At 36.4% G+C, this 13,055-nt stretch overlaps 1 protein-coding gene across 6 annotated transcripts in view; it reads right to left on the bottom strand.

The window, feature by feature from the left end:
• The window catches only part of atl (atlastin GTPase), a 41,914-nt gene that overhangs the window by 15,590 nt on the left and 13,269 nt on the right, over positions 1-13,055 (bottom strand). For 3 of the 6 annotated variants that reach the window (XM_022067023.2, XM_022067030.2, XM_022067050.2), the window contains exons 2-4: positions 5,954-6,174; positions 3,373-3,507; positions 37-192 (exon numbers count right to left, since the gene is read on the bottom strand). In XM_022067023.2, the coding sequence (XP_021922715.1) occupies positions 37-192; positions 3,373-3,507; positions 5,954-6,174 (512 nt within the window). Of the gene's footprint in view, positions 1-36; positions 193-3,372; positions 3,508-5,953; positions 6,175-11,519; positions 11,802-13,055 lie in introns of those variants that run through there. The other 3 variants (XM_022067039.2, XM_022067060.2, XM_022067082.2) reach the window with 3 other exon arrangements.

Consider the following 13,055-nt stretch of genomic DNA (forward strand, 5'->3'; position numbering starts at 1 on the left):
GATGATAAGAATGATCACTCCAGCAAATTTGCTTACCTGAAGGTGCTGCAAATCATCCTCTTGTATGTTGTGCAAGAGATTGTAAATCTGGACGGAACTCAACATTGTGCTCAATGCAAACACAGTAGCACAATCCCGCACTGTACTTTCACTGTCAAAGGCTCCTTGAGTGTCCATAAGAATAACAGCAACCTGATAGAAATAAAGAAAAAATTGAGTAAGCTCATTCTTCAAGTATACTTCAACTTCCAGGCCAGTTCTGTAAATGCAAAAAAATTTTAAGTGTTACTGTTTATGCAAAAAATGTATCACACCTTATAAATTCTAATGACTACTGATCAGAAATACAAACTTCTGAATAAAGATTAATTTTGTAAATATCTAGTGTAATGCTTGAAAATAAAATTGACAGATTTTAATAACAACGAAAGTTGTAAAGGAAATTTTATTTCAATTCGTACGGAACTAACCACCTCTAATGTTCTTAATGTTCAACTTAAATATTACTTCCCTCCCGCCAAAAGTCACCATACAAATTATTGCATAACATAAAACACAAACCTCACAAAGACCTACGACTACAATTCAAAACAATCTTCAATATGCCATCTATACAAATAAAAGGAATTCATGAATGTGCAATATGACATTTGTAATGTGATCAGCTGTGTAACAAAAATCAAGGCCAATGAGATACATAAAATCACATAGAATTCATTTCCACAATTATTGGTGAAATTTTATAATGTATGTATTAAACAGACACAGGTGTGTCAGCCTTGTGTTTAGGAGGTACAGGGTCAGGTGTCCAATTTGCTTCATATCGATGCCAAAACATTATAATTATTACTGGGCTGCAAATTGTCCAAACTTAAATAAAACTGTGTGCAGAGGCCAAGGAAAGATTGGCACATTATTAAAATACTACTTCTAGCAGTGTTTCCATTTCATATGATGTTAAAACAGAACTTAAAGAATGCGGTTGAAAGGCCACAGATGAGCTTGGCCATCACTGAAACCAATGGCAAGATAGGTAAGCTATACTGAACAAAGAGATAATATTATCACAGAATTGTAATTTTTATAACAATGGGATCTGGATAAACAGGTGTAATGAAGGATAACTTCAGGGACCACAGTCCAAGTCAAACACAGAAAAAACAATGGAAGGGACTGTAGTCCAATTTGTTTACTCTATTGAAGAAATAATGGTTAAGAAACAATGTAGAAGACACTTGTTTCTTCATATAAAGTGGGATGAAAACCAATTAAGTCAAATGAAGATAACAAAGATACTATGGCAGATGTTAAATAAAGAGAAAGCAGTTTTTCTGCACATGAATTGGTATGTAGCAAATTCTATTACAACATAACTCAAACCAAACTTTATGGCTGTTTTTCATTTTTATAACATAAAATTTCTATAACAGGACTGGCTGTGATGATTTTTAATGCCATTCCCCACCTCCTGTTCACATGTCTGTTCCCTACTTGCAACATACAGAAAAAATACTTGCTTAAACATAACTTCTGTATAAACATTTTCTGCTGGCCAGCAATGAGCAAGACTGCAGTAGACAATTTGTAATACTGAAAGGAGATGACAACACTAGCCTGATATTTGTGGGAAAGTGTTAATATAGAGATAAGGCTTTCTGGTTTTTATTACTAAAACAGATATATTCATGTCATAACTAAATCATTCACTTTCCCCATACCTCCATTCAACTGTTAATATTTCTTGATCCTATGAGCATGAAACTAATTTCCAAATATGCACACGTAAAAAAAACATGGGATTCCATACCTATACAAAACCTCTCTCATTGCAGCTACACTACATATATTGGTTCTGTATTATTCCTGTACCTATTAAAATAATTAAATTAAAGATGTAAGGTCATGTACAGATCAATCTTTAATTAGAAACTTTCTGCCAGGAATAAATTTTCCAATGTCATGGCCAGAAGATAACTGTTAATCATACTGAGGCCTCAAACCTGTTTGCAAACATTTGGCAACATGTCAGGCGAAACCAAGCCAGGAAGGCTACCTCAACTGCCAAAGAACAACAACAGACAAATTGGCACAGTGCAGTGATGCATAAGTGTGACTCAGGGAAGATGCACACATCAGAGCAATCTTAAAGGGTATTTATTGGCAGTTAAACTGGCATATTTACATACTATGCCCACCCTATCTTTATTCTACACACAGATCACTACATATCAGGAGTTCAGGTGAGGGGTAACTACTCAGACAGATATGCTAGAAGAGGGCTAATTCCAATCACTGAACTAACATCTCTCATTCAGACAGGAGTCGATACCTCTCACCCAAAGACGAGAGCACATCCACCGTAATTGCATTGATGATGGAGGCAGCAAGCACTTTGAAACACAAGTAAACTACCAGACTACGTGGCATAAAACCCTGAACACAGCCATTTCATACTATCCCACGATTTGTCTGAAAGGACTGAGAAAGTTCATGAACAAATACCTCAGTCGGGATAGTTGGTGAACAGGCCAAGAGACCAAACATCATGGCCAGATGTTACACTGTTACTTCATATTTGAGAAGTCCCAGGACTTGGCCCAGAGACCAGCTACACTGCCTGAGGTTCTTTTTTTGTGACAGGTCTTTTGAGACAGTACCTTTCCACATCCATTCCTCATTACCCATCTTATAATGCAAGCTATGTAATCTAAGCTAATAACACCATTAAATAATAAACATAATAAAGACAGGCCAAGATTCAAAAGCCTGGAATCCTGAAAATGACTCAAGAATGCTAACCATCTGACTGAGATCGTGGCTAATTAGTATCTTAATATTCCCAGTACAGGCAGGCATTAATATAGCAAAACCAACATTAACACAATATTTATTACATTTTCTTCAACTGAAACCAGTAATGAACAAATATGAACATTTAAAACACTTTTTGGAATATGGGGGAGGCACACAAAACCAACATAGCAAAACATTTTCATTCCATTCTTATTTTGAAAATTATCAATAATCAAGTTACATCTGTACTGATTAGTAATATAAGAGAATGGGGATTTAACACAAGTAACTGATAAAATGACAAAAATAAACTAACTGTCTGGATACAAACTCTTATCTATAAGTGTTGTTTTGTTACAAACTCTTTTCTGTAAGCATGATAAACACCTTAAGCCCACTGGTAAATAGATGTACCAACTACCTTAACAATCTATAATACTGTAATTTATGGGGTTCAAATGATTCTTGGGGTAAACCGATTATTTCCATGAACAGCATTAATAAAATGATCTCCTTGAGGTACAGACAGAATCTTTAAATATTATTTACAAGAGCTTCACCTTCAAAGGGTTAACTTACCTGTTCTCCATTTGGTAAATCAGTAACAAAGACTTCAGACCAAATGAGAATACCGGTGGTATCTCTTTCAGAACCTCCTCGCCAAGAGAATCCTTGAAGAGGTTCTTCTTCGTTGCCCATCCAATCTTGCCTTCCCTGTTCAGAACAAACATAGCCATCAATTCCTCCAACAAAAAAAGCTGTCATCAATATGAGAATCATGTAAAAATTCCATGACTAAATTACATGTTCCATCCTCTAAATCTACCGCAGGAAGTTTTGACACTTCGTTTCCACACATTTTTCATCACTCTACAAGCCCCCCACCAAAGCAGTTTCAAGGTCACTTTCATGCAAAGAAATTCATGTCTTCATGAAAAGCAGGATTTCAGGTTCTCACGGCTGAGTACAAAGAAGGCTGTCTCCTGGGTCACAACACCATGTAGCCTTGTGAAAGCATTTGCCAGACTACAGGAAACTCTCGGTTTACGAACGTCACAATTCATTCCTTATAAAATGAAATGCCAAACGTATAGTGAACATAATTGTAAGATTAAATAAATAAACTTTTACAAAATGTATTTATTACAATAATTATCAGAAAATTATTATGTGATAATTATACTGCACTGTTCTTGGTTAATAATACTAATCTAGCCAGTAAAAAATGTCGGTTTACATGCCACGCTGCATGGCGTATGTTACGCATCATATACGATAAACCATAACGCATATATACGTTACAATAAAACGTATTGTATAGAGTCTATACAATAAACCATGTACTAAACATCGAATGGTCTATACCAGGGGTCGTCAACCTGGTCCCCACCGCCCACTAGTGGGCGATTCAAGCTCTCATGGTGGGCGGTGGGGTTTTTTGTCCGTTGTTACAAATTTTGTTCTTCCTCAATATATCGAATACATTGCTAATAACTTCGCGTGTATGCTTTTGCAATTTACTTTTGAATTCCATCTCTAAACTTTAAATATAGATAATAATTCACCGGACACTTCTCGAAGTATACTCGTGGATGAGGGAGCAACGAATGAGCTCCGTAGCCTAAGGCACGAGTTTAGTGCGCATAACGGCGGGGTTTACCATCGGCCATCCCTCACTCTTCGAGCTGTACCTCTTTCATGGTGGTGGGCAGTACGTGCGGCACCGGTGGGCGGTAAGGAAATTTTACCATCAAAAAAGATACAAAAGTGGGCGGTAGGTATAAAAAGGTTGACGACCCCTGGTCTATACTATAGACCAGTGGTATTCAACCTGGGGTACGTGTACCCCTGGGGGTATGCGAAGACATCTTAGGGGGTACGTGAAATTTAAAAAATATATATATTATTTTATGATAAACACTGAATAATCAGTAATGTAATTTATTTTAGATGTACATTATATGCTATGTATAACTTGAATTATACACCAACAACTTTGGGGGTACAAAGTTGAAGAGAAATTATATCTGGGGTACGCGAACAAAAAAGGTTGAATACCACTGCTATAGACCATTCGATGTTTAGTATATGGTTTTAATGATTTAAAATGGCTGCTAACGTATACGATACGTATCGTAAAAGCTCAGAAATGCAAGATACACATAACTAACAAAAAAGGTATAACAAACGTCTTGGAATGGAACTCGTTCGTAAACCGAGAGTTGCCTGTACAAGACTGTGGCGTGTCTCACTTCCCACTAATAGCAGCCCTCTAGTCCAGCTGAGAAGAAACATTCCCCCTGCACTGCACTGAAACCGACTCCCCCCCCCCCCCCCCGCTGGGCTTTTCTCCTGGTCTGTGGACAACATACAGAACTACAACCCAGCCATCTTCATGTGACGTGTTTGTTACTGTTGTCCAATTTTAAACAAAACTGGAATGTGATGACAAATTTTAGTAAAACTCCAAAATACAAAATTTCATGAAATTCCACTTAGTATTCTCAAGTTGTTACATCCAAACAGATGGACAGGCATTCAAAGCACATAGGTGAATTTTTGCAAATTTTAATTTTGAGCACACTTACAAACAAAAGAATGCTAAAGATTTATAGTTACGCTACTGAGATATCGGATGCATGCAACATGCCAGGTCCACTATTTCATCATAAATGTTAACAGTAAATTAAACAAATCAGTTCTACAATTTATTATTCACTCTTCATAGTTATCTGTCTCCACGGGTCCTTATAATGTCAGTACTTATATAGAGTTTAACCTCATTTACAATCAAGTCTTATTATTCACTACGTCATATGTACTCACTAAAGTCATTAAAAACAGTAACTTCCATACTAATTACAATACAGGATGTTTGCTATTCTGCCAGTATAACCTTTACTCTGTTCTCACACATTTTGTGACAAAGATAATAGTAACATTTAATGAACAGTTGTAAATAAGTATTGTACTTACACATGTGTATCATTTATATTACACAGACACACATATAAGTACAGCTATCCGTAAAAATAAAAAATGTGCTAAAAACTAAGACATTAGAATAAAAATTAACAGTACAATAATTTACTTAATATATGTTATTTCGTGAAAGAAAATGGAGGAAAGCTGTGCCTTTACCTCCATATGACAAACCAACCTGTGTTATCATATATCGAAGAAAAAAGTCAAGTAGAAAGGACTTTCCCTTCCGGAAGGCACCAGCTACGGATACAACCACCACAGTTTTGTCTTTAACATGGTCCTGCAGAAGAATTTCTGCCAACGCTTCCTCATCGAGTTCAAAAGAATGGTCATTTTTACTAACAACTACCTGCACTGGCCGCCCACCCATCCTGTCGACCTTATTACCGTCTCCACCTGTGTAAAAAGCCAAAACATTTTTCAGATTAACAAATAAATAATTAGAGATCTGTCTTTTTTAAATGTCTATTTATTACTACATGAACAATGGGTCACTGCTTTATTTAATCATAAACTCTTTTGCTGTAAAAACGTGATTATTACGTTGCTAAATCAATGAAACAAAATTTATTTGGTTAGGCCTCCTCTCTAAGATCTAGATCTTCTTATTCAAGTAAACAGAATTCTTCTTCTTATACACTTAACTTTCTTTACCACACACATCACATTCAAAGGCTGAAGTAGCCTTTCCACTACACAATCTTTGGAATCATTTCAAGTTCAACAATCAACAATGGTTTCCTAGCCATTTGCCAGGATTATTTTCTACCAACCATACGCTGTATAATAAGGCTTTCTTGATAGGCATTTCAAGTTATCTTACCCTCAGCAAGCAAACACATAGTTCTCATCCCAAATTTCACATTTATGCCCAATGATAGTACAGAAACAAAATGGCAGATATCAAATCTTAATTAGCATGACAGTCATACCCCAAATACAACACAAACACGGACATCGTTTTATGTGGATCAAATTTGAAATGTTACTGAAAGAAAATGTCTGAAGAGTTAAAATTAAATACAAAATTACCTAAAAAAAATTGTTGTATTTAACACACACACATAAAAATTCTTTAAGTAAACATAAATGTGTTTCAGAACTGAAATGACTGCTAAGAGAAATGCATTTTCACTTCACAAATTATGTACCCCATGTGGCAAGATTAGTAATAGAGCAAGGAAGTCAATATATTTGGTAACTGCACCAACACTAGTGCACAGAGGTTTCCAGACACCTGCTTTAATTACTGTGGCTGAAACAATAGTCCTATAAAAACACTGAAGCATTACAATCTAAACCAGATTACGAAACAAGCAAATACAATTATGACTTGTCTGAGATTTAATGTTCTCATGGCGATATGTATGCTGATTTTTGTCTTCTGGGCTGTGATGCCATACAGTCTTGTATGTAGGGTTAAACCCTGAAGATGGAGGTGATATGTTCTCCCATAACGTTGATAATCACCTATAAGACAAGATGGTGTCACAACTCAGAAGACAGCAATCAACATATTGTGACTTTCCTAGCTGTGATATCGAAGGCCAGTCAGCACAATTTGGTGTGCTCTGTTTATACATTATACGTGGCATTTGTGATGCTAAATAATCTTAACATACAAGATCATTAAACATTCAATCCACAAGACGCAAGGCATCATTATTAGCAGAAACAGAAAAGCCAAGGTTATGCATGAGTTTAAAGATCAATAGACTTGTAGCAATACAGACAACACTTCAAACTCAGAATGTTTACCAAACACTTTGCTGGTGGCATTTAATTGGTGGTTTTCCTTAAACACCAACGATCTTCTGGATTTGGAATAGATGGTTACAACCTTCTGGCTTTCTTACAGAAAATGTTTATTTTATCTTCACATTTATTTGTGTGTTATAAAAATATTATACCATTTTTAAAAAATTTCAAGTTACAAAAATGGAGATTCAAATCAGGTCCATGTGTTAATCATCAACACAATGTGAATAAACAATTTCTTACTTAACTGAACCATGATTCATTGAAGGTTTCTATAGAACAAATTCTCAAAAGATTTTTTTGCATGGTCAATCTTATGTTTATGATAAGTGAGGTGAAAATGTGTAGTCATAAAACTACAAAATATTTATCTCAACCTCTTAACCTTTTATTTATATAATTGCATTAACAATATAACTATGGCAGTTCATTTAGAAATTCAAGTGACAGCCATGATTAGTTAAAACAGTTCATAAGTACCTTTTCAATTCATATGGGTTTGGAGAGTTCAAGTTTGTTCCTTCAGGTATGTCCCAAAAGAGAAATTATAAATACCATTCAGTCGCTACAATATGGGCTCACTGCTTTCAAACTAGAACACACTCTGAATGCTCCTTCAGATAAAACAATGCAAAATATCGGGGGGGGGGGGGGGGGGGGGGGGGGGTTCAGACTTGCGGTGGCTGGAGATCCACTAATAATACTGATAAATCTAAATGTAATCTTGTGTCTGGCTAAAATCAGTGCTACAAAATTTAGCAATGCAACTATTTGAGGCCAGACTGTATATTACAATGAAACTGCTTTAATTAAAGTGAACATAAAGATACAAAACTTTCTTTTCTGTACAAGATTATACATAAATGTTATGTAGACAACAAAGCCATTTCTCAGAGCTCCACTAGCCACATTCAGGTCTCTGGTGGAGGTGCCCTATTTTTACTACTTTGGAAATCCTCCTGGCCTCCAAGATATGAAAGCTAATTTAATTCTTGAAATTTCAACATACACAGCAATAGGTAAGGTTCAGATGACTCACTGTAATTCATGAATAGTACCCTGACGCAAACACTCTGGAGGTGGTTGAAGGCAAGTCAACTGCATCAAAATTAGTGCAGATGTAGTTTCCTTTCACATATCTCACTCACTGGTATTAAAATGTTTGAAATTCTTTTAGAATTTTGTTTTACAGTGTAAGTTCAATATTATGAGTAGCATAACTACTTTTAGCACCATAAAGAGTACAATAACTACTTTTGTAATATTTATTCTTTCAAAAAATACATGATACAAGAGCTTCCAAACTGAATAATACCAATGTCCTTATTATCACCTCAATTTTTATCTGTTAGTGTAATTTTTAAACACTTAAATGTTTACAAACAAACAGTCTCTGACTATATTACACATTTCAACGACGAGACATGACTGCATGCTTAGTAGCATTTTTCTTCTACTTGTGCATTTACATACAACACTATTCCTTCTCACTTGAACCAAGTGCAAAAGTTAATTGTGCTGTTTTTTATGAACTATCTCTGATGAGTAACAATGCCGTCAGCTTTGTTTCTATGATTCACCTTAGTATAAGCTATGCATGGGCAACTTTAATTAAGCCAGGTACAAGCTGAAGTATATTATAAATATACTGTAATGTTCAACATGCATGCATAACGTAAAATTGAAAGTTGTTTTACAAATTAGAGTTCGATGCAAATAAAAATGGCTGGCTGTCTTCCACATGGGGGCACGTTAATGAACCTTCCGATTACATAAAAGGCAGGGAATTTATAGACCAGCTGAATGTGGTTACGGCTTCTCAACAATTCTACTCCATGGAGTTAGTCTTTCACATGCTGCTGCTGCACAATTAAATAAACACTTCTGTGGTGTAATGGGCATTCCTACATACATAACTAGGGCATTGCAGGCATAACTACAAAGCAGAGTATAACCGTCCACCACACTTTCGGTTTATTTGCTCCAGCTAGCTCAGGGAACTCAGGTTCGATCACGGGGATCGAATAATTTAAAAACAACTACGTCGAAACCCAAGTATCTTTATTGCGTCTTTTCTTTCAGAGAGTACACGCTAACAATGTATCTGGTCTTCTTCCTTGAAGAGTCTCTCTAATAATAATCGCATCCTCCCTTGAAGAAACTCCACCACGGCTTGCTCACGCAGCCCTCATCAACAGAACAACTCCAGTACACAAACATAAACATGCTAGATATCAGGAACAATAAAATCAGAGTAGGCCCACGGACATCAAAACAAGGTCCAGCCCGTTACAAGAGCTATTCTGACTGTGATTTTTCCATAGTCTTCAGTCTCTTCTAGAAACCACCGTTATCATAATTTGAAAACAACAAACAGCCTTCAGGGACTCGGGAAGACTGCAAATAATTTTCGTCTGGATGTATAACCTTCTGAATACGGACTGACAAAATAATGTGAAACCAACTGCTGTAAACATAACCAGTTTCTAGTGTTAAGAAAATTGAAACAGCGTGGAAAGAACATGAATTCGTCTATCTCTAACCGTTAAGCACAACCATTAACGTCAAATACGGAGTGAAGGTCAGTGCAGAAAAGCGTGAACTTCCAGCTCTGTGGCTTACTTCTGTCATTGAAATTAAACGTATAAAAACAAAACCACTTAAAGCTTTTCTTACACGAGAAATGAGCGCTAGGAAAAATGACGCAACAGAACAGACACCACGAACACGGCTATATGGCATTGCGCTTAGGCACAAGGACACATCTGAAACTTGGAGAGAAATTCATGCTTTATATAAGCAGTCAATTAAACCTGCTTCCAAAGTGGTGCAAATTCCCAGCCTTTGCAAACTACTACACCTCTCTCTCCCTCTTCGTCGGACACAGTCCTTGAGAAGCTAACAATACGCTCAGATAGTCAAGACATATGTCGTATTTTATTTAACCCAGAGGTTCATTATCGTGTTCAGAAGAGTCTGTCATGGGCCCCTATCCTTAGCCAGACTATCCAATCCACCATACACTCCCACCCTATTTCCAGAAGATCCATTCCATGCAAGCCCAGATCTTCTGATAAGTCTCTTCTTCTTTCAGTCATTCCAACCAAAATTGTGTACACATTTCTCGTCTACCCATACACGCTAATACCCTGTCTAATTCTCCTCGACTTGATGATCCCAACAATATATGGTAAAGAGTACTAATTATGGAGCTTCCCATTAAGCGATTTTCTCTTGCCTTCTGTCACATCAACCGACGCTGAAATATTCTCCTCAGCACTTTTCTCAAACATCCTCTAAGCCAGTGGTATTCAACCTGGGGTACGCGAAGACATCTTATGGGGTACGTGAAATTTAAAAAAATATATATTATTTTATGATAAACACTGAATAATCAGTAATGTAATTTATTTAATTTATTTTAGACGTAGATTATATACTATGTATAACTTGAATTATATACCAATAACTTTGGGGGTACAAATTTGAAGAGAAATTATATCTGGGGGTACGCGAACAAAAAAGGTTGGATACCACTGCTCTAAGCGACCAATTTTCACACCCATACAAACGCTACGTAAAATTATACTTCTGTATATTTTATTTTTTCCACTTTCCATTACCCCCCGCAATTCTCAACCGACGTTCCACAGCCTTCTTCAATGACACAATAAGGATGAGTGAACGAAAGGCGAAACAAACGACCCTCTGGACTGGCAACAGAATTTTCTCAGCAGGTTACACTACAATGAGACTAAAAAAGGGCTCTTCTTCACCAATGTGACCTCCTTAGTTGATGGAAGCACATTGCTCGTAATATTAATTACAGTTTAACACTATGCCGTCCCTTGCTTACTGCTGTCACAACTGAAATTAACAAAAAGTGTGGTTACAGTGAAAAGTTGCACAGAAATTAACGAACATGAATGCAACACATTTCTATGGATTTGATTGTGGGAGAAGTAAAAGGTTCTGATACTCACTGATCCGTTCCGCTACACAACGTAATGAACAGAAAAAGCGGATTCAGTTGTGTCGAAGAATCCATGCATATACTGAGCGAATAAACCCAGGTCATATTCTATACACACCTTCCGGCATTGTAGCGAAGAATCAACAGGTAACTTAAACACACACGGGGCACTTTCAACGTTAACAATTATCGGCGAGGATTTTTACAACTACAAAATATCAACGTCATTTTAAAACGAAACACTCGTCTACCTCACACGCAGCTTTCAAGTGACATCACTACCGGACAGTCTACGTCAATTGTATGGCTCTCAGAGCTTAACCTTGAAACAAGTTTATAAGGCCCGTCTCCTTGAGCAACGTTGCTTTGCTATGCATCTTTAAAGAAACTTGTTCCTCTGAACACAGTGCTGGACAGGAAACATCGACCTCTTCAGAAGCATGTTCTTTCAACCCGGATCCCAGTAAACTATACTTCCGTCAGTTCCTTACGATATTTCAACGCTTTCAACTGTAAGGGCAGTACATACCTCACGACTAGATAACGATATATCTTGAAATTAAATATATTTTTCGTAAGGACAGTATTATAACTCCCGTTCCGCTATCACCAGAAGGCAGAAGAGGACTACTTTCTACACAAGAATTTGACCCGAATGACTTGGGAGTGGTAATGTATAAATCAACACCATGCTACAAAGACGCGATGTGGCACAGAACAACAGCGCGACGTATTCTTAACCTCGGAACTATATGAAGGGGGACATAGTCAGCTTCGTAGCAGGAAAGATTACTTTGAGAGTGGTATTTATTCTGTATATGTATGGCTGATTGCGTGTATTAAAATTCGGAATCCAAATGTGCAGCTGATTCGGGTCTGTATGCAACGCCGTTCTCAATTTCTGTCTAAAGATAATAAGTTTATGTTTATATTCAGCTTTGTATTTTATAACCTGTAATTAACTCAAGTAAATTTTACGTGGTAAAGAATCAAAACATCCGACTAAACATACACAATAAATTACAATCAATAAATACCTCATGTATAATAGAAGTCCCACTGACTGGCAAAAGTAAACTTTCAAACACTATTATAGCACTGTCATACTGGCATGGTAACGTGGTAGGTTTTTATTTGCATCGGAAAGTTTTATCAGTTTCGAAATACGTCGAGTGAAAACGCGTGTCTAAACAATAAGAAACATACAAGGTACAAAGATCAGTATAAAAACAATAGCGAAAATGTCCATTCTTTTTTCTTTCTTACAGTAAAGCGTACTTAAATTACGAAATGGCTTATTTATTATGACAATCTTATGAATAGGCCTACAAATTCCCGTTACCACTGTTATTTAACCTTTTACGGTCCCTTTTAATAGTGATTTCAAGTTTAATATCACTCAGATAAGGACCGTGTTTGAAATTGCATAGTAGGTGATAACGTAAGTTAATATAGGCTAGTTTGAGCAAAATGACACAAGGGACGACAAAAAGAACTGCGTTACAAATTTTTAGTGACATTTTAATTATCATATAATTTAGTAAAA

Source organism: Zootermopsis nevadensis, unplaced genomic scaffold (genome assembly GCF_977971745.1).
Source record: "Zootermopsis nevadensis isolate Lab colony 2312 unplaced genomic scaffold, Znev_1.0 Znev_ptg000013l, whole genome shotgun sequence".
Taxonomy (NCBI): Eukaryota; Metazoa; Arthropoda; class Insecta; order Blattodea; family Termopsidae; genus Zootermopsis; species Zootermopsis nevadensis.